Below are 23,235 nucleotides of genomic sequence, written 5' to 3' on the forward strand. Positions count from 1 at the left end.
TATTGGGGAAATCCTTTTGACTTAAATACTTGTATAAAACAAAAATGATAACACAATCTTGTTTGTTTTTGCACTAGAGCCAAGAACATGCATTTCTTGCTCTAGCTTTTTTTCTTTTTTCCATTGAATGAAAGTCCATTTTTGCTCTAAATTTTTTTATTCAAGTGATTTTTTTTTCATAAAAATCAAAACTTAGTTTTTATTAGATTTCTGGCTATGCGTATCATTTTGTGATTTCGGCTTTAGTGAGATGAAAAACTGTCTTGGCATTGTTTTGCTGTTAAAGCGAACAATTCATTTCTTGATGGAAATTTTTTACCAGAGGTTTTTTTTCCCCATAAAACTTAAAATTTAGTTTTACTAAATTCTCCAGCCATGTGTACTGATTGCTTATTTTTAGCTTTTTTTTGTGGTAATATTTTTCTGAAATTGCTGAATGTTTGTACCTTCCAAATTACTAAAACTTTTGGTATATGTGATCTGTAGTTTTAGCTTTTTTTGGGTGTTTTTTGTATACTTTGTGTGTACTTGTTTCACCGCTTTTAGGTGTTTCTAATGCAAGCCCTTTTATTACCAATCAAAAAGTAGTTTGTAGTTTTGGTCACTTGGTTTAACCAAAATTGTTGAATTTTCTTTATGCTAAAAAAATGGAAATCCTTAGTCAATTAGTAATTGATTTTTTGAAGTGTTATGTTTCAACTACGGAAATTGAAAATTTATGGGACGCTAATATGGATTGGTGTTTTGTACTAGTCTAGTCATGGGATTTAAGTGAAATATTTTGCCCATGCCATTATGTTTTTGTGTTTAAAGTTAATTCTACTATGATATTTTTGGTAAAATGCTTATCTGTTATGGTTATGGATTTGTTTTTTGTTGTTATAGTGCAGCACTTTAAAAAGAAATACTTATTAATTTGATATTGCTATGGATTTGGATTTGTCTTCTAGGAAAAAGAAAATATTGTAATGTGGGTTTAGCATAACTTGTGTATGCTACAGTCATATCTCTTTCAGTCTAGCAAAAGTTCTATTATTTCTGTTTTTGATGAGTGCATTATTTATGGTTTTGATTGGCTGTCTTCAATTTATCTGCATAAAAATATTCATTAATTTGATTTGTTTTTTTCTTTCAGTACAAAAATCTTATTATTTGTGTTGGTGATGAGTGTCTTATTTATATTTCTTACAAATCTTATTATTTGTGTTGTTGATGAGTGTCTTATTTATGTTTCTTACCTGGTTGCTTTTAATCTTCATGTATAAAGACATGCATTAGCTTGAAGTGTTAGATATCTTTCCTTTCAGTACTGAAATATCTACTATATTTTTGTTGTTTCTCAATAAAAAAAATAAAAATTTACTACTTTTTTTTTTTTTTTTTTCAGTAAGCATGTTTACTGCAAATTTTTTGTGTATTACATGCTGTTAGTTTGCAAAGGTAAGGAATAAGAAGCATGTCTTTTCATGAAGATTTTGCTGGTTGTTTTTGTGGTAGTTTTAGATTGATGCTGTCTTAATCATTGGTGATCTTTTAGCCATAAAGCTATTAGTCTTCTGAGCTAACATGTGGATAATAAATATGGATTTTTTATCTCTTCCCCACTCCACTCCCTCTTCCTCAACACTGAAAAAGGAAAAAAGAAAAAAAATACAAAAAGGAAACCCATATTGATACAGTTGAAAATCACATGTGCAGATGCATGCAACAATATTTATAAATAGCTTTCTGCTGAGAGTTTAGTACTGCTTGAAACAGTTTGAAATTTCTTATTCTTGTTGCCATTGGATGTAAAATTTATTAACAAAGAAAGCTGTATTCCATTCTGGAATAGATGTGTTCATGTACATAATCGAACATGTTTATAGGTATATTTATGTCCAAATATTTGTGTGCATGTGCATATGAAATGGGGTCAGAGTTTATTGGAAGAAGCACGTTTACATTATCCTTTTGTTTTAAATTGGTTTAGCCCAAAAAAAGGTTGTCAATTTAACCCTGGTGTTTTATCAAAATGATGTGCAGGTGGAGTGACGTCTGCCTACAGATACTTGTTAAGTTTAAAGATCACATCCCAAATGGTAAGTAATTTGCATATGTTTTTATATAGGTTCAGTTCGGAGTTGTCTAAATTGTCTCAGTCATTTTAAGGGGGAAAGCACGATAAAGTAGGAGGGTGCTATCAATTTCAGGAAGATCAGCTCCAATTAATTTAAACTTTTTGGGTATCATGTTATTTTCAGTATGTTACATGATTGAATACGAACTTTAGATAATCTTGTCTCTAAATAAATGTTATTTATCTTGGATGATAATTAAAAGAAAGATCATGGGATTATCTATTGAACTACTATCCCTGGTACTGTTATATAATTTTCCTCCAAAAGTATATGTGGTTATAACAGCTAGTCATTTTTTTTCCTCCCAAAGTAAATTAGTTTGGTTTGATGAAATTAAGGGGGGTTTAAATTGAATCCCAAAAGTTTTGGTCATATATGTATGTCAACCCTGTTTTGTTATGGGAAAGGGAAAGAGGGTAAAGTTCTAGAAGGATGGGTGGGTATGCTGAGTCCCCTTTGAGTGTTTCCTTCCCCTTGTTGTATGCTATAACTTGTTAAGAGAATGTTTGGGCGGCGGATATGGGATTAGTTAGGTGAAAGGAGGTTACTGGAATCCTTACTTCGTTAGACAACTCCATAATTGGAGGTGGAAAGTGTTGAGGCATTTCTATTAATGTGGCAAGATAGAACAATTAATACGGGTGGGGAGGATAGTGTGGTTTCTTTGGAATTGAAGAGCTGAAATTTGGAATTCTTGTGATCTAATGAAAGTGGGTTTTTTCCTTGGGACAACTTAGGGGAGGATTTTGACTTTAGATAGTTACAAAGGAAATGATGGATATTGGTGAATAGGTGCTATCCTTGCAGAGGTAAATTGTGCTAAGCAAGGGTTTTATGGTGGTTGGTTTTCTGTTTGTGTGGCATTGGGTGGGTGTTGCCTTTATTAGTTGTTGAAGCTTTTCTAGGTAGGTCTTTTATGGGGAAAAATGAAAGAAGGGTTGGTAGGTTGTTTCTTTGTGTGTTTTTTTGGACTTATATAGATAATGGAATGAGAGAAATAAAAGATAATTTGGAAGTTCAGCACGAATGGTTTCTCCAATTATGGTCCTAAGAAATTTTCTATTAAAGACTGACGTGACATAAAATTCAACTCGCTTGATTGACCAATAAAATCTTTTGAATTCCGTCAACCCAAAATTGACACGTGTTCTTCAATTACTTTTTGACTTTTCAACTACCGCCAAAAAGAAAGAATTTTCAAACTTGAAATTTCAACGTGGCTTAAAATGCCTTGTCATTACATCCTACTCTCCTAAAAGAAATTTCGTCCTGAAATTTGAACAAGCTTACCTCAAAAATTAAAGAAGAGTTGAGGATAGTGTCGCCTCATTTCTTCCTCAGGTTCTCAAGTGGCTTCTTCCATCCCATGGTGTTACTGCGGGAATCATCTTGTTTCTAAACCTATGCTCTCCAACTTCTAGAATTTGCAAATGTTCCTCCAAATAAGACGAATCTTCATTAATCTGAACATCTTGCAAATCAACTACCCAAGTTACATATGGAGTACACTTCTTTAGCATTGATACATGGAAGACATCATGACAACTGTTGAGGCAATATTAACTTGTATGCCATTGGGCCCACTCTCTTATCGGTTTGAAAAGGTACCACAAATCTAGGGGTTAACTTCTCCTTTTTCCCAAATCGAAATATGCCTCTTTGAGGGGGCACCTTAATAAAAACCCAATCCCCTTCTTCAAACTCCAAAGCCCTTCTCCTTTGGTTTGCATAACTTTTCTGTCTATCTTGAGCAGTTTTAAGCTTTTCCTTGATGAGTTGTATCTTTTCTGTAGTCTCTTAGATAATCTCAGGTCCCAACAAACAACTCTCATCCAACTCTGTCCAACACAAGGGCGATATACAAGATCTCCCATAGAGTGCTTCATAAGGTGTCATGCCAATACTAGATTGGTAATTGTTCTTACAAGCAAACTTTGCCAAAGGTAAGTAGTTTGCCCAATTCCCTCCAAAGTCCAAAACATAAGCCCTTAACATATCTTCTAAAATTTGGATTACTCCATCTGACTGACCGTCTGTCTGAGGGTGAAAAATGGTGCTAAAATTCAATTGGGTGCCCATAGCCCTTTGTAAACTCTGTCAAAATTGAGAAGTAAACTTAGGGTCCTTGTCAGACACTATAGACAAAGGTATCCCATGCAACCTCATAATCTCCTGTGTATACAACTTAGCGAGAGAGTTTATGGAGTCAGTAGTCTTCATGGCTAGAAAATGAGCTAACTTAGTAAGACGATCCACAATCACCCAAACTCCATTTTTCTTGCTTCCAGTTTTTGGCAACCCTATCACAAAGTTCTTAGTGATATGATCCCATTTCCACTCAGGTATAGGTAAAGGTTGCCACAACCTTGCAGACTTTCAGTGTTCAGTTTTCACTTGTTGACAAATTTGACAGTTGGCTACATACTGAGCAATGTCTCTCTTTATCCCACTCTACCAGAATTATCTCTTTGAGTCTTGATACACTTTGGTACTCTCAGGGTGGATGGTATACTTTGCCTGATGAGCATCTGCTAGAAGTTCATTCCTCAACACCACATCCCTTGGCACACACAATCTTTCTTTAAATCTCACACTCCCATCTACATACATAGACCAATTTTTATCTACTTCATCTTCTGCCAACTGGGCTTTAACTTCTTCTAAAAACTCATCATGAACTTGGGCCTCCACTATCTTTGGATAATCATTGGTCTAGCCGATATACTGAACAAGCATGAGCCTTGTCCTTCCCAACCAAGACATAGTAGCTCAAAATCCTCAATAACTGCATGCATCTCAAACTATCTCAACCACAAGCTAGACAACTGGCCATAGCTCTTCTTACTCAAGGCATCTGCTACAACATTTGCCTTTACAAAATGGTAATGAAGAGCAAAATCATAATCTTCCAATGTCTCCATCCATCTCCTCTGCCTAGAGCTCAAATCCTTTTGAGTGAAGATGTATTTCAAACTCTTATGATCAGAGTACACCTCAAACTTCTCTCCATACAAATAGTGTCTCTAAGTTTTAAGGGCAAACACTACTGTTGCAAGCTCCAAATCATGTGTTGGATAGTTCCACTCATGTGACTTTAATTGCCTTGAGGCATAAGCTATCACCTTGCCTTGCTGCATTAGTACGCACCCTAGCCCCACTGTAGAAGCATCACAATAAACCATAAATAGCTCTCCACTAATAGGAGTAGTTAACACTGGAGCAGTGGTCAATTTCCGCTTCAACTCCTAGAAAGCATTCTCACATTCCTTATGGGAGTTACTCTTTACCTTGGTTGGGGTGTCTTGGGTGTTGCCCTCCTCAATTAGAGAGACTCTTCTTAATTGGCATGGTTCCTTTGTGGGCAAAAAGCGCAAGGAGGTGTGGAGAGCTGCTTCTCTTCATTTATTTTGGACGGTGTGGAAGACGAGAAATAGATTGGCATTTAAGGATGATGAGCTGCCAATCCAAAGATTGAAATATTCATTTCTTTTCTCTCTTTGGTCTGAGGCTAAATTGTTTATAGTTGAACGCCCTATAACTATAGTTAATTTTATTGATTGGTTGGGATCCTCTTAAGGTTGTTTTTGGGCTAGGTGACTTTTTGGGCCTCTTTATTTTTCTTTAGCCTTTTTGGTGGTGGGTGTTTAGGTTTGTATACCTTGCATAGTTCTGTATACCTTGAGTCGCTTTTTTGGCGTCTCTTTTTAATGAATTATCTTTACCTATCAAAAAAAAAAAAAAACACTCATTCCATTCAAATTTCACTCTTTTTCTAGTCAATTGAGTCATTGGTGCTGCAATTTTAGAGAAGTCTTCCACAAACCTCCTATAGTATCCAACTAAACCCGAGAAACTCCTAACCTCAAATATATTAATAGGCCTTTGCCACTACTGCATAGCTTCCACCTTGGAATGGTCTACTGCTATTCCTACCTCAGAAACCACATGGTCTAAGAAATTCACTTCAGTAAGCCAAAACTCACTTTTGTTCAACTTTCCATACAATTGGTTTCTTTTTAAAGTTTTAAGGGTGGTTACCAAATGCTGCTTATGCTTCTCCAAGCTCCTTAAGTAAATCAAAGATGTCATTCACGAAGACAATCACAAACTGATCTAAGTAAGCACAAAATATTCTGTTCATTAAATCCATGAAAGCAGCGGGGGCATTAGTTAACCTAAAAGGCATGACTAAAAATTCATAATGCCCATATCTCGTTCTAAAAGCGGTCTTGTGGACATCTTCTTCTCTAACCCTCAATTGATGATACCCAGTTCTCAAGTCAATCTTACTAAAATACTTCGCACCCTTCAACTGATCAAACAAGTCATCTATCCTTAGAAGAGGATACTTATTCTTCACAATAACTTTATTTAACTTCCTATAGTCAATACACAACCTTAACGTGCCATCTTTCTTTTTCACAAATAACATTGGGGCTCCTCATGGCGATGTACTTGGACGAATAAAACCCTCACTCAACAATTCCTCTAATTGAGTTTTCAACTCCTTCAACTCAAGAGAGGCCATCCTATAGGGGGCTACTGAAATAAGATCTGTTCCTGGATATACTTCAATAGAGAAATCAAACTCTCTATGTGGTAATAAACCTGGTAGCTCATCTGGAAATACATCCTTAAACTTCCTCACCACTGGAATTTTTGTAATATCCTTCTGAGTTTTTTCCTTACTACAAAGGCAAGCTAGGAAATTTATTGATTCCTTTCTCAACACATACTGATAGCACGGATCGGACTGTGAAAAAGGCAAACTAACACACTTCCCCCCAACAAAGCAAACCTTAAATCCATCTGACAAACAAAATATTATCTTGCGGCGATGACAATCAATAAGCGCTCTATACACTGTCAACCAATCCATTCCCAAGATAACATCATATCCACTCATATCGAAAATCCTCAAATCCACCTTAAGTGCTCTACTCACCAAGGTAATAATGCACCCTTTGCATATTTTGTCAACTCTAGAATTCATACCTATAGGGGATTCGATAAGTAATAGATTTTCTACCCTTTCCATTTTCAACCCCAATGCATTAGCACAAAATGCAGAAATAAAAGAATGAGTTGCACCAGTATCAAACAAAACACAGACCCAAATACTATAGACCAAAATCATATCTTCCACCAAAAGGGCGTCATCCTCTGGCTCTGTTGGGGTCAAGGCAAAAACTCTACCTGTCACCTGCCACCTGCCTCTTGTCTCCCCTTGCCTCTAGCACTCGATCCCTGAGAAGATTGAGTTTGACTACTCATAGTGGTTGTTCGGGTTCCCTGCACTGTTGGGAGTAATTGTGACATCTGGTAGTATGGTAGGTGAAACCAAGGGAGCTATAAAGGCAATGTTGGCTGCTGCTAGGGGCCTCTTTGAGGCTGAAATTGAGCATGCTGTGCACCCCTTAATGGGCAAGCCCTCCATAAATGATCTTCTGCCCCATAACTATAACATACTCTAGCAGTTGCCGCCGCCTGAGCACCCTGCTCACCTTCAGCATAGAACGAAGAATGTCCCTCATACTATTGGCCTCGTTGCCTCTGTTGCTAATGCTGGGACCTCCTTTGGGAACTTTGCCCCACTTTTTGTTTCCCTTTTCTCTCCTCTTTGTTCCCGGATTTGATTGGTGTCCTCTATGTCTTGCTGTACCAATAAAGCTCTCTTAACCAACTCAGAATAGTCTCTTATAGCCAGTAGGACCAATCTATTTCTGATAGCAGGCCTCAACCCCTGTTGGAATCTCTTGGCCTTCTCTCCTTCCTCACTAATCATCTCCATGACAAATCTAGACAACTCCGAAAAACGGGATTCATACTCCAGTATTGACATAGTTCCTTGGATGAGGTGCTCAAATTCCATCATCTTGACATGCTTAGCCACCTCTCCAAAATATTTATCCAAAAAGAGCCTTTCAAATTCCTCCCAAGTCGTCACATTAGTGTTATACACCCTCTTCATTGATTCCCACCAAAAATCTGCTTTGTTTATTAGCATGTACGTCGTCAGACTTACCCTCATTTTCTTAGGTATGCTAATCCCACTAGAATTCTCTTCATTCTTCTTAACCAATGTTCTGCTGCTTCAACATTGGGCTCTTCATTAAAAGATGGAGGTTACATCACCATAAATCTCTTCATTGCCTCCATCTAGCTCATTACTGGCCTAGCAAGTGACTCCTCCTCTAGGAGTGGTCAGAATTCTCCTGGCCTTGGGTACCCCCTGACCTCCTGGAACCCTGGCCTCTCATTAATTGAGCGGTCTCCTGTAGTTCCCTTTTAACTTCCTAGAACTCCTTCCTTACTAACTCCAGCTCTTCATCTCTTTCAGTCCTTCTTTTTCTTAACCTTCTTGCCATTTCAATCCCAACAACCCCTAATCCAACCACACTTCCAAGGTGAGCAAAATAAACTCACATATAATAATTTAGCAACTTCAATAACTATTAAAAGCTTTCACTTTCATACAATCATAAAACATAATTAACACCATACACTTGGTTACTATCATCAACAAGCACCATAACAAGATTTTTCAAACATCAAGAATAAGCAATTAAATAAATAAATTAATAATCAATTCATTAACTAATTATATACAACAAATCATAAATATAACAAACACACAAACACACACAAACATTGACCCCAAGGTATTATTGCAACCTTGTCTCTGATACCACGCTATTGCAACCCAAATTCCGGGCGACCCAGAATTTGGCCCATGACTTTAAAGGTTCCTCTTAATCCAAGCTAGCAGTCAACCAAAACGCTTTGAATTTTTTTTTTTCTAAATATAAATCACACTAGAGCTCCCTCTAACTAACATTTCAATTTATCAATATACCAATCACTACTCAAGAGCAACAAGAAAATTCAATAACAATGAGATCTCTAACTCAATTCTACAATGACAATCCACAATATGAGCAAATTAATTAAAATAAAGTCTTAATACAAATATATAGTTTCAAAGTTTGGTAATACAAGTTTCAAAATAAACCAACATAACAACTACACTACAATCCACTAGGCTGCTCCAAAATCTCCTGGGGCTTCTTGGAGCCCTCCCTGTCCCATCTGTGGAGGCTTAGGAGTCACATCTACATCTAAAAAAATATAAGAAGGAATGAGTGAGCATTTCACATTGCTCAGTAGGGTGTCTTACACCCAAGGGGGTTAATTTGGGATTACTAAGGTTCAAGTATACACAAAATAAACATTCTACCATAATTTAATCAACCCAAACATTTCAGTTTCTAAAATTATAACAATGCAACAATTTTTAACAATTAATAAAATGCATGTGGATATGTAACACAGTCATGGAATGCAGTGTCGTTCTTGGGCTTTCACTAAAAGATACGCATCCGTACCCAAATACACTCCCCATTCAGAGTCTTCTTGAGGTAAATTTTTGGGTCTTTCACCCTAAGGATCTCGCTCCCTTCTTAATTCGCCTTTCACAAGCCTTTACTTTTCATCGTTATTTTATTTTTCTTTCTTTTCCATTTCATGCAACCTTACAATAAATTTTTATTTTCCTTCACACAACCATCATGCATATGAAATGTAATGAAATTACATATCATCCACAAATATTAGAGAAAATTCTCACTAATCCAAACATCAATAAAATTACAATTTATACCAAAATTTCATTTATTCTCAACAATCTCAATAATTTCAATAACAAAAAATATAATTATTTTCCGCAATTAAATTACAAAAATATCCCAATAAATTCTGAAAAATCCTAATATCAATTCAATATAATTTTTACCATAATTTTAATTATTCTCAATAATCCCAATAATTTTTAATAGCCAAATACAATTATTTTCCACAATTAAATTATCTCATTAACACAAAAATTCCAGAAAAATTTCCTAAATCACCAAATAAAATTTCTCGTATCACAAATATTGCTTATTTAATTCCTAACAACAAAATCTATAATTTTGTTCAAGAAAATAACATTTAATTAAAGTTTTGGGGTTAAAACCCCCTACCACAGATTTAACGATCCAATCGTTGAAAACGAAATCCAACACCGTACGAATGTTTCTCATGTTGAGTAGAGTATTCCCCTGAAATTTCACACGAAATGGACGATGTTTGGCTGTCGAAATGGCCAGTCGAAGAGCAGTATCTTTTTTTTTTCCACTGCAGTCGCCAAGAACACTCCTCTGTAAGTTTTCCTCCCTATTCCACTTTCTCTTACCTTTCTTCCTTTTTTTTTTCTTTTATACCCAACAACTTAAAGTGGTCGGTTGCCCCCAAAGACACCAAATCCTCATTTGTTTATTCATTTATTTTTTATTCTTTTGTTTTATTTATTTATTTATTTTTTTCAATTCAATTTCATTTATTCTTTTATTATTATTATTATCAACATACAAAATAAATTAACACACACCAACACAATTATTTTAATAATCTATAATTTATTAATAAGTAATTTAATTAACTAGTTTAATTATTTTATTCTTTTTTTGTTTTTCGTTTCCGAAATTTTTTCGATTTCTATGGTCCTAAGAAATTTCCTATTAAAGACTGACGTGACATAAAATTCAACTCGCTTGATTGACCAATAAAATCTTTTGAATTCCGCTAGCCCAAAATTGACATGATGTAATGATCGGGTATTTTAAGTCACGTTGGAATTTCAAGTTTGAAAATTCTTCCTTTTTGGCGATGGTTGAAAAGTCAAAAAAGTAATTGGAGAACATGTATCAATTTTGGGTTGGTGGAATTCGAAAGATTTTATTGGTTAATCAAGCGAGTTGGGTTTTATGTCACGTCAGTCTTTAATAGGAAATTTCTTAGGACTGTAGAAATCGAAAATTTTCGGAAATGAAAAACAAAAAAAAAATAGAATAAAATAATTAAACTAGTTAATTAAAAATTTAATTAAATTACTTATTAATAAATTATAAATTATTAAAATAATTGTGTTGGTGTGTGTTAATTTATTTTGTATGTTGATAATAATAATAAAATAATAAATGAAATTGAATCGAAAAAAAGAATAATAAAGAAAACAAAAGAATAAATGAATAAACAAAGGAGGATTTGGAGTTGGCCCAACTATTTTGATAAGGGAAAACAAATGAAAAAAATGGGAGAGAGAGAGAGAGCGAAAGCAGGTGAGAGAGAGTGCGATGGCGAGGAGGGGGATGAAGGTTCGGTCCCGCGACGCAGAAGGAGGGAATGCAAATTCAGCGTGGAATCAAAGGAGTTTGAGATTATTGGTGACGAGAGGAAAGGAAAGTTCCAAGCCCTCATTGTGGAGAAGAAGGGAGGGGTTGCGTCATGGATTCGGTTGGGTCTGGACAATCTAGGGTTGTTCTTGGAAGGTCTGAACCTCTGTATTTTGGATGAGAAAGCATCAGGATGGGGAAGGGAGTGGAAGGAACAGGGCCGAACATTCTCTATGTCACGAGGGACAAACATCGCGGGGGAGTTTATCCGGCTAGGGGTCTTCGACCTTGCGAGGAAACACTTCTGCATCTTTGTCCCGAGAGGCAGAAAGGAAACGCGGGGGTGGATGACCATGGCGGACAAGATTAAAGAGGTGATAGGCGCTTTTGGTAGTAAATCAAAATTCCAGGAAGGAAAATCTACGGGGAAAATTGCTGGGGGGAGCTCATACGCAACAATAGCAAAACGTGCTTTGTTGGGCAATCCAAACGCGATTGCAGTGAAGGTCAGAAGAGAGGAATCGATGGGAATGTTGAAGAAGCTGGATCACTGTGTTGTGGCTAGCAGGAGGGGTAACGCAGGGGAAGAGGACGATCTTGAGAAGCTGGGACAGCATTGGGCAAAATCGTGGGAGCTCAAGGGAAGCTTAGGGCTGGCTAAAATGGAAAAGGGGAGGGTTCTACTGGACTTTGAAGACTTGGAGGAGGCGCGTCGTGCTGTTTTTTCTGGGAATCGCACGATGAAAGGAGTCCAGATAGGGCTGGAGTTTTGGAGTCCAAGGAGCGGGTGCTGGACAGAGGAGGAGAAGGCAAAGGAGATTTGGGTGAGATTATTTGGACTCCCAGTCTCGTTTTGGAGCCCAGAGATTTTGAAGAAGGCGGGGGACGCATGTGGTGGCTTTATCACGGCCGATGAACCAACGAAGACGCTGGGTGAGCTTCAGTGGGCCAGAATATTAGTGAGGAGCAGAGGTGATGCTCGCCCGAGTGTTCTGGAAGTCGAAGTGGAAGAGGAGGTCTATGAGATAGCATTATGGTGGGAATGCCGTCCGGTGATAAGGAGATCTTCCAGTCAAGCAGAAAGCCATTACAGCAGCGAGGTTGGGGGTGAGGTGTCCTCACGCGGGGAGAAGCGAGTGACAAAGGGGATGGTGAGCGTGAGGATCGAGGACCTGCACTCGTCAGGTGAAGGGACGGGTGGACAGAGGGCTGTTGGGGGTCTTTTTGTTTCTAATGAAGGTCGAGGCCCAATATCCCCGTCGTGGATCCAACCTGGGGCAGTCCATCTTTCAAGCCCAAATGCCAGCCCAAAGGTATTAAAAAGGGACGGTGGGCCTGGGCTGAAGATTGGTGCAAGGGGATTAAAAATGAAAGGGGTGGCCTTAAGTCCAGATGCAGGCCCGTCGGGTAGGCCCGATGAGGTGGGCTGTTCCATTACAGGCCCAGTCTCGACACCAATCAAAGGCCCAAGTTCAAAGGGAAATGGTCCACAGCCTGTTAGAAGTTCATCAGCAGGCCAAAACCATATTTTATCCCAGAAGTCGGTGTCTGATCCAGGTAAGAATCAAGTGCCAGAGCCTTTTGTTGCGTGGGAGACTGAGGACTTGAGGAAATTAAATGGCGTGGTCAAGATATCAGAGACGGACAAGGCTCTCGAAGAGGAATCAATGAGGTATGGTAAGGGGATGTGGTCTTGGGGGAACAGGGTTCTGGGGATCCCTCATCTTAACTCTTTTAATTTTGATCGGACTCCGGGAGTGGAGTCTTTCGGTCATTCTGGGGATTGGAATGAGGGAGCTCGTGTTGACAATTCAATGTGGCTAACAGTATATGAGGGTGGTGTTGAGAGGAGCAATGGATGCAGGGAGGTGGGTGTAAAGGAAAGCAGCAGTGATACGGGAAGGAGGACTGTGGGGGATGGTGCCACATATGATTCCCAAACAGAGAGAGGAATGCAGGAGGATAAATGGGAGGAGAGTGATCTGGCAAAATTTAGTCATTTCCTGGGATTCCCCACGGAGGGATTGGAGAAGGAAATACTGAAGTTTCTGTCTCAAATCAGAAAGAGAAGGGAGAAAATCCATAGTAAAGAGCTATTGGAAAAATCTAAGTTTGAAAGGGAGCTAAAAAGACTGGAATGCTCCATTAATTATGAGGGGGGGCTTAAACAGAAAGGCTCGGTTCAGGGCAAAGGGCGCCAGATTGTGATTGTCCAATGAAGATGAAAATTCTGAGTTGGAATGTGAGGGGAGCAAATGATAGCTCTAAAAGAAAAGTAATTAAGACGTTTATAAGGAATCAGAGGGCGGACGTAATTTGTATTCAGGAGACTAAAATTCAAGCGATGTCGGATTACATTGCGAGAAGCATAGGCTCTGGCAGATTCATAGAGTGGAAGGCTGTGAATGCGGAAGGTGCTTCGGGGGGAATTTTGGTGTGCTGGGACAAAAGGGCCTTGGAGGTTCTAGATTGGGAAGAGGGCCAGTTTACCTTATCTTGTAGATTCCGGAATATAGAAAATGGGGTGAGTTGGATTTTTACGGGAGTGTACGGTCCTTTCTCCAAGATGGAAAGGGAGGCTTTATGGGATGAGTTGGGGGCGATTAGAGGGCTGTGGGAAGACCCGTGGTGTATAGGGGGGGACTTCAACATAACCTTGTTTCCGAGGGAAAGGAGCAGCCAGAGGAGAATGAATTCAGCAATGAGGAAATTTGCGGAAACAGTGGATGATTTGGGGCTGATGGATCTCCCACTTCAAGGGGGAGAATGTACTTGGAATGGGGGACAAAACAATCAGATCTGGGCAAGATTGGACAGATTCCTTGTCTCCCCTAGTTGGACTGACCAATACAATGGGATTAGGCAATGTAGGCTGCCCCGTCCGGTTTCCGATCATTTCCCAATTATGCTAGTGGGGGGGGGATAAGACGAGGCCCAACTCCATTCAGATTTGAAAATATGTGGCTTAAGGTTGAGGGCTTCAAAGATTTAGTGCGCAGCTGGTGGCAAGGAATTGAGGTAAGGGGCAGTGGTAGTTACAAGCTGGCTACCAAGATGAAGGAAGTCAAACAGAAATTGAAAACTTGGAATAGAGAAGTCTTTGGGAAGCTGGAAACCAATAAATCCGTAGCCTTGCAGCAGGTGGAGTTTTGGGATAGGGAGGAAAGTGGGAGAATTCTGACGGTGGAGGAAACGGAGCTTAAGAAAGAGGCAAAAGAGAATTATAGGAAATGGGTGACTATAGAAGAGACCCATTGGAGACAGCTTTCTAGGGAAATATGGCTGAAGGAGGGGGATAGAAATACGGGCTTTTTTCATCGCATGGCAAGCGCTCACCGGAGAAATAATCAGTTGGAGAGAATAAAGATCAATGGGGAGTGGCTGTTAGAGGAGCAGGAAATCAGGGAAGGAATTGCTAGCACTTTCCAAAGCTTACTTTCAGAAGATATGGGGTGGAAGGCGGATATAAGGGGCCTTCGGCTAGACCGGATCAGCCAACAAGAGGCGGAGACCTTGGAGAGGCCCTTTACTGAGGAGGAAATTTATGTGGCATTGATGGAGATGAATGGGGATAAAGCCCCTGGCCCGGATGGCTTTACAATGGCGTTTTGGCAAAGTTGCTGGGACTTCATTAAAGAGGAGATTATGGAAATGTTCAAAGACTTCTATGACCACAGTTCTTTTCTCAAGAGCCTCAACAATACCTTCCTAGTGTTGATCCCCAAGAAAAGTGGGGCTGAGGACCTTAGAGACTTCAGACCGATTAGTCTTTTGGGGGGGCTTTACAAGTTATTGGCTAAAGTGCTAGCTAACAAATTGAAGAAAGTAGTTGGTAAGGTGGTCTCTACTTCTCAGAATGCCTTTGTGAAGGGAAGACAAATCCTTGATGCGTCTTTAATTGCAAATGAAGTGATAGACACGTGGCAGAAACAAAAGGAAAAGGGCATTATATGCAAGTTGGATATAGAGAAAGCCTATGACAACATCAATTGGAAGTTCTTGGTGAAGGTGTTACATAAGATGGGTTTCGGGTCTAAATGGGTGGGGTGGATGTGGAGCTGTCTATCGTCCGCTAAATTTTCAGTGTTGGTTAATGGAGTGCCTGCAGGTTTCTTCCCAAGCACTAAAGGTCTTAGACAAGGGGATCCGTTGTCTCCTTACCTCTTCATCATGGGGATGGAAGTGCTTGATGTGCTTATCAGGAGAGCTGTGGAGGGGGGGTTCTTATCAGGATGCAACATTAGGGGAGGAAGTGGCCCCTCCTTGAACATATCTCACTTGTTTTTTGCTGATGACACAATGGTCTTCTGTGAGGCCAAAAAGGATCATCTAACTTACTTGGGGTGGATTCTTTTCTGGTTTGAAGCGGCTTCAGGTTTAAGGATTAATTTAGCCAAGAGTGAGATCATTCCAGTTGGTGAGGTGGCGGAGGTGGAGGAGTTGGCTGTTGAGCTTGGCTGCAGGGTGGGGACTCTACCTTCTCAGTATTTGGGTCTTCCTTTAGGGGCCCCAAATAGAGCGCCTTATATATGGGATGGGGTGGAGGAGAGAGTGAGGAGGCGATTAGCTCTTTGGAAACGGCAATATATTTCTAAAGGGGGAAGAGTTACCTTAATTAAAAGTACATTGGCTAGCATGCCAATCTACCAAATGTCCATTTTCAGAATGCCAAAGGTTGTTGTTAGAAGGATTGAGAAAGTGCAAAGAGATTTTCTGTGGGGAGGGGGAAACATGGAGAGAAAAGTGCATTTGGTTAAATGGGAGGTGGTGTGCACAGACAAAGATAAAGGTGGGCTAGGCCTTAGAAAGCTAGCTTTGTTGAACAAAGCTTTACTTGGCAAGTGGATATGGAGGTATGCTGGTGAAAAGAATATTTTGTGGAGACAAGTGATTAAGGTGAAGTATGGGCAGGAGGGTCTTGATTGGAGGCCTAAAAAAGGAAATGGGACGATTGGTGTAGGGGTTTGGAAGGAAATTTGGAAAGAATCAGATTGGTGTTGGGATAACATGTCATTCCGCGTAGGAAAGGGCAACATGATATGCTTCTGGACAGATGTGTGGTGCTCAGATTCCTCATTGGCTCAACGCTTCCCTCATCTATTTGGTATGGCCGCGCATAAGAGTTTGACGGTTGAGGAAATGTGGGATCGAAATTCGGGTCAAGGAAACTGGAATCTTCATTTTTTGAGGGACTTTAATGATTGGGAGATTGAGTTGGTTGGGGAGTTTCTCCACATTTTGAGGGGCTGTAAACCTTCTTTGGAGGAAGATTCAGTTATATGGAGAAAAGGAAGAAGTGGCCAGTTCAGGGTTAAGGAAGCGTACAGGTTGTTGACGAATTCTGATGTTATGGGTTTTCCTTATAAAAGCATTTGGGTGGCAAGAGTGCCAACTAAAGCTGCCTTCTTTGCGTGGGAGGCGTCATGGGGGAAGGTGTTAACTTTGGATAGTCTGCAAAGAAGAGGTTTTCAACTTCCAAATCGGTGTTTCTTGTGCGAATGCGAAGAAGAAAGTGTAAATCATATTCTAATTTACTGTACAGTGGTGGTGAGAGCCTTATGGGATATTGTCTTTGGTTTAGTTGACGTAAAATGGGTTTCTCCAGGAACTGTAAAGGAGGTCTTAGCTAGTTGGAGGGGCTCGTGGGTGGGAAAGAAAAGGAAAAAGATATGGGATGCCATTCCGTTGTGTATTTTTTGGACGGTATGGAAGGAGAGGAATAGATTAGCTTTTAGGGGGGGGGGGGGGGGGGGGGGGGGGGTTTAAATATTCAAAAGTTAAAGAATTCTTTTGTTTGTAACCTGTGGAGTTGGGCCAAATTGTATGTAGGTGAGGAGGCGTTCTCCCTTATAGGCTTCTTAGAGTGGTTAGCCTCCTATTAATGGGAGGTTTTTCTTTGTTTTGTTTTTTGAGGCCTATGCTGTTTTGTATACTTCCTGTATGCTATGCGGCGTTCTGCCTTTTTTAATGCATATCTTTTACTTATCAAAAAAAAAAAACAAAGGAGGATTTGGAGTCTTTGGGCCAACCGGCCACTTTAAGTGGTTGGGTTTAAAAGAAAAAAAAAAGGAAGAAAGGTATGAGAAAGTGGAAAAGGGAGGAAAACTTACAGAGGAGTGTTCTCGGTGACTACAGTGGGAAAAAAAAAAAGATACTGCTCTTCGGTCGGCCGTTTCAACGGTCAAACATCGTCCATTTTGCGTGAAATTTCAGGGGAATAATCTACTCGACATGAGGAACATTCATACAATGTCGGATTTCGTTTTCAACGGTTGAATTGTTAGATTTGTGGTAGGGGTTTTTAATCCTAAAACTTTAATTAAACGCCCTTTTCTTGAACAAAATTATAGATTTTGTTGTTAGGAGTTAAATAAGCAATATTTGTGATACGAGATATTTTATTGGGTGATTTAGGAAATTTCTTTGGAATTTTTGTGTTAATGAGATAATTTAATTGTGGAAAATAATTGTATTTGGCTATTAAAAATTATTGGGATTGTTGAGAATAAATAAAATTATGGTAGAAATTATGTTGGATTGATATTGGGAATTTTTTAGAATTTATTGTGATATTTTTGGTAATTTAATTATGGAAAATAATTGTATTTGGTTATTGAAATTTCATGAGATTGTTGAGAATAAATGAAATTTTGGTATGAATTGTAATTTTATTGATGTTTGGATTAGTGAGAATTTTCTCTGATATTTGTGGATGATATGTAATTTCATTACATTTCATATGCATCATGATTGTGTGAAGGAAAATAAAAATTTATTGTAAGGTTGCATGAAATGGAAAAGAAAGAAAAATAAAATAATGATGAAAAGTAAAGGTCTATGAGAGATGAATTAAGAAGGGAGTGATATACCTAGGGTGAAAGACCCAAAAATTTACCTCGAGAAGACTTCGAATGGGGAGTGTAGGGTACAGACGCTCATCCTTCGGTGAAACCCTGAGAATGATAGTGCATTGTATGACTATGTGTTACATATCCACATGTATTTTATTAATTGTTATAATTATAGAACCTGAAATGTTTGGGTTGATTAAATTATGATAGAATGTTTATTTTGTGTATACTTGAACCTTAGTAATCCAAAATTAACCCCCTTGGGTGTAAGGCACCCTACTGAGTAATGTGGAATGCTCATCAATTCCTTCTTATATTTTTTTAGATGTAGATGTGACTCCTAAGCATCCACAGATGGGACAAGGAGGGCTCGAAGAAGCCCCATGAGATTTTGGAGCAGCCTAGTGGATTGTAGTGTAGTTGTTATGTTAGTTTATTTTGGAACTTGTATTAGCAAACTTTGAAATTATATATTTGTATTGAGACTTTAATTTACTCATACTATGGATTTTCATTGTAGACTTGAGTTAGAGATCTCATTGTTGTTGAATTTTCTTATTGCTCTTGAGTAATGATTGGTATATTGATAAATTGAAATGTTAGTTGGAGGAAGCTCTAGTGTGATTTATGTTTAGAAAAAAAATAAATTCAGAGTGTTTTGGTTGACTGCCAGCTTGGATTAGGAGGAATCCTTAGGGTCCAACCTTTGACCTAGGGTCATGGGCCAAATTCTGGGTCGCTCGGAATTTGGGTCGTGACATGCACTCTTTGAAGACCTTCTTGCTCAAAGCCAGAGAAAGCATAGGAAGGAGTTTTTAAGAGATTGAACAAATTGTTCTTTGTAGACAAAGGCCTTTATGATTCCTCTCCTTCTAGATAGTCGAAAATAAGCATAAAGGAGTTGCCCTCCACACCTTCATGTGATTCTTTCCCCTAATAGTACAATGTCAACTCAATAACTTTTTTCTATTAGTAGTCGACATCATCCGTTTCCCTTTGAATAATGAAAATAATAAGTGCCATAATATTTTTATTTTAGTACAATGAAGGAGGACATGATCAACTGATTCCTTCTTTGCTTTACACAAATTACATGCATTCGCCAAAGGCCATCCCTTCTTTTTAATAGATCTAGAGTCAAAATTCTCCTCTAGATTGCTTCTCAAGCAAAGAATCCTACTTTTGTAGACACTCATGCATTCCATACTATTTTTACCAAAACAGTTGCCCCTCTTTCTGTTTTGAAGCAAGAGTAGAATGCTTTGTCCATAAAACTTCCACCCTTTGAATCCTTCGAAACCTTTTTCACTGAATACTTTTGCAGCTTTGTTAGAAAGGTTTCAACACTTTCTACCTCCCAATCATTAAATAATCTTGAGAAGCACAGGCTCCATTATGTACCCGCCCTTATCTCCCTCTAAATAATTGCAACTCGTGCATCCTTTGAGTTGGCAAGTGCGAACAATGACAAGAAAGAGATGTTCAATGCTGAGTTGCCACACCAAGTATCCTTCAAGAACTTCACTCTGCTTCTATTTTCCACCTTGAAATGACTCACCCTCTCCGTATTACTTTCCATAACCCAACTCCGTAACCATTTCTTACCTCACTAGTACCCCCATCCCTTATTTTATTTATTATTTATTATTTATTTATTTTAATTTTTTACATTTTACAATGATTATTATAAAATATACATCCCAAAAGACAAACTTGTGGAGTGGAAGATAATGAGGGATAGAGAGGAAAAAAAATGTAAAGAAATTGCAAAAGGAAATTATTTGAATACATAATATGTAATTTAAAATAAAAGATCCCAATTCTTGGAAAATTGCTTTTGAAAAAGTGCTTTTTAAAATTGTTGTCAATGTGGGTTAGCTTCTTTGAGAATCACTTTTTAGTTTCTTTACCAAACGAATTAATTGTAAATGTTATTTTGAGAAAGTGATTATGAGGGTCCTAATATCAATACCAAACCTCTATTATGGTTTTATAATGTATTGGTGCCAGTTTGCTATTATTGGTTAAGTGAATATTGATTATACTTGTTTGGTCTTCACTCAAGCACGCGCCTTGGGCTGTGCCTTGTTCCTTAGCGCAAAGAGACAATTTCATCTTTAAGAACTTTAACCAATTGAACATCATATGGAGGTGTTGCTTAAATTTAGTAAAAGCATCATATGTATTGCTCACAATCATTACCTACCAATTTTTTTATTTTTTATTTTTGATAGGTAAAAGCATAAGTAAATTTTATAAATGAAGACAAAAGGGTGTCCAAAGGCCAACCTAAAGCATATAGGAAGTATACAGTTGGCGCTAAAAGACAAAAACAACAAAAAATAAGAGGGGATACAAAAAACCTCACTTGCCCTCACCTAGAACCCAACTAATAAAAAAATCGATTAAAAGTAAAGGTCCATCATCTATTTACAACTTAGTCCAAGACCAAAAACTATGCACAAAAGAATTCTTCATCCTATGAAGTGAAAGCTCTTCATTGTCGAAAGCTATCCTATTTCTTTCCTTCCACACTGCCCAAAAACAGCATAAAGAAGCCAACATCCAAGCCTTTTTACGCTTTTTGCCTACAAAGGACTTATGCTAACCAAGGAAAGTCTCTCTAACCAAGAATGGAAGAACCCATGTTACCCCAAAAAGAGCAAATAATAACTCCCACAAAACCCTAGTCTTCGTGCAATAGATTAAAATGTGATTAGTAGACTCTTCATCGGCAAGACAAAGGAAACATTTGTTAGCTAGGGTCCATCCCCTCCTCTTTAACTGATCCAACATTAAGGCTTCCCCCCACAAGGCTTCCCATGCAAAAAAACCCACTTTGGGAGGTACATAAGGGCTTCATATGATACTCCTCGAAAGTAGGACTGCATTACTAGGCTCTACTGCATTGTATAGGGACTTAATAGAAAAATTCCTATCTTGAGTCTTTTTCCATAACACTCTCTCCTCCAAATCTGTACTTACCCTCTTACCTTGAATTGTCAAGAGGAGCTGTTCCACCAAGTCCACCTCCCAATTGTTGAAAGGCCTAGAAAAATGAAGACTCCAACAACCCCCTTCAATCGAAGGGTCCCACACCTCTGCCACCCACTTCTCTTTTGATACTACCAAAGCATACAAAGAAGGAAAAGAGTCACACAAAGCCTCATCACCACACCATTTATCCTTCTAAAATCTAACTCTTCCACCATTACCCACACAAAACACAATGTTGTTGCTCAACAATGAACCTTCCTTTCTAATTTTCTTCCACAACCCCACTCAAACCCCTCTCTCACTTCACAAGTATACCACCTCCCTTCTTCTACTCCAAACTTCCTACTAATAACTTGCTTCCAAAGAGCCTCTCTTTCTTCGATGAAGCACCAACTCCATTTACACAAGAAGGTCTTATTAAGTGTAGAAAGATATCTGACACCCAAACCACCTTTACTTTTATCTTAAGCAAACAACCGCCCACTTGACAAGATGAATCTTCAACTCGAAATCCCCCTCACTCCAAAGGAAGTCCCTTTGAATTTGCTCAGGTCTCAATCTAACCACTTTAAGCATACACAAAAGAGATATGTAAATGGGCATGCTGGACAAAATGCTCTAAATGAGAGTGGGTCTCCCTCTTTTAGAAGTAACTTGCCTCTTCCATATGACTAATCTCTTCCGAAACCTCTCCTCCACTCCATCCCAAACCACAATTGAATTGTGCGAAGCACCCAAGGGAAGCCCTAAGTACCCAAGCTCAAGGGCTAACTCCTCCAAATTCTCCACCCTCCCCATAGGTAGAATCTCACTTTTTGTCCAGATTAATTCTCAAATCAAAGATGGCTTCAAACCACATTAACGACTAGCTCAAGTGAGTCAACCTATCCATTTTTCATCAAGCCCCTTTTTTTGCATTACCTGGAGCAAAAAAATCCCAATTTAAGTGATCATATGCCATCTTTATTTCAAGCTTGCACAATACCCCACTCTCATTGCTATTCAGTAAAGAATCTATAGCCTTGTTAGCAATCAATGTAGCATCCAAGATTTGCTTCCCCTCAACAAAAGCATTTTGGGACAAATATACCACCTTACCCGCCACCTTCTTTAACCTCTTATCTAACACTTTTGCTAGCAACCCTCCCACCAAACTAATAGGTCTAAAGTCTCTCAAGTCTTCAGCCCCTCCCTTTTTTGGGACCAAAACTAGGAAAGTAGTATTCAGGTTTCTTACAAACCTACCTTGCTCATAAAATTCTCGACAAAAACCCATCATCTCCTCCTTCACAAACTTCCAACTAGACTGCCTGAATGCTAAGTAATAACCAGCCCTGGAACTTTGTCCCCGCTCAAATCAGAGAGAGCAGAGACTACCTCCTCGACAGAGAAAGCCTTCTCCAGCCTAGCAGCACCCTCCCCTTCAATTCTTTCAAACACCAGCCCATTCAAGCTAGGACGCCACTCACCAGCTTCTGTCAACAAGTTCTGGAAAGCTTTGGCTACACCCCCTTGGACCTCATGCTCTTCAACTAACTAGGTTCCGTTAATTTTGATCTTGGTTAGACAATTCCTCCTTATGTGACAGTTAGCCATCCTATGACTGACAGGTAACCTACCTAGTTACCTACACCCCTCCTCCCTTCCTACTGTGATGCCACACAAATCTTGTTGTATGTATCACAGTGGTCTCCACTCAAGTGCGTGCCTTGGGCTGTGCCTTGTTCCTTGGCTCAAAGAGACAATTTCATCTTTAAGAAATATGACCAGTCGAACATGATATGGAGATGCTGCTTAAATTTAATTAAATCATCATATATATTGCTCACAATGATTGCATACCCAGCCCCCAATTAATCTCAACCTTTGGATAGGTGATACCGGACCAATCTTGATGCATATATCACAGGAGCCCAATCACCAATGTCATTTATGTAAATATGCAGCATCAGGCTCTTTCCTGCACTGTGGAAAGCATTGCTCTTTCTTCTCTGTAAATGTTGATTTCTCAATACATTTGCGAATGTATCAAAGCTTATCTGCAAAATCTCATAC

At 38.8% G+C, this 23,235-nt stretch overlaps 1 protein-coding gene across 2 annotated transcripts in view; it reads left to right on the plus strand.

Annotated features, from left to right (window-relative positions):
- LOC100266461 (NADH dehydrogenase [ubiquinone] flavoprotein 1, mitochondrial) overlaps positions 1-23,235 on the plus strand; it is a 34,186-nt gene that overhangs the window by 5,341 nt on the left and 5,610 nt on the right. The window contains exons 2-3 of one of the 2 annotated variants that reach the window (XM_010646681.3): positions 1,388-1,440; positions 2,026-2,081. In XM_010646681.3, the coding sequence (XP_010644983.1) occupies positions 1,422-1,440; positions 2,026-2,081 (75 nt within the window). In that variant the 5' untranslated portion in view covers positions 1,388-1,421. The remainder of the gene's footprint in view (positions 1-1,387; positions 1,441-2,025; positions 2,082-23,235) is intronic. The other variant, XM_002266625.3, reaches the window with a different exon arrangement.

This window comes from Vitis vinifera, chromosome 19 (genome assembly GCF_030704535.1).
Source record: "Vitis vinifera cultivar Pinot Noir 40024 chromosome 19, ASM3070453v1".
In the NCBI taxonomy this organism is placed as follows: domain Eukaryota; kingdom Viridiplantae; phylum Streptophyta; class Magnoliopsida; order Vitales; family Vitaceae; genus Vitis; species Vitis vinifera.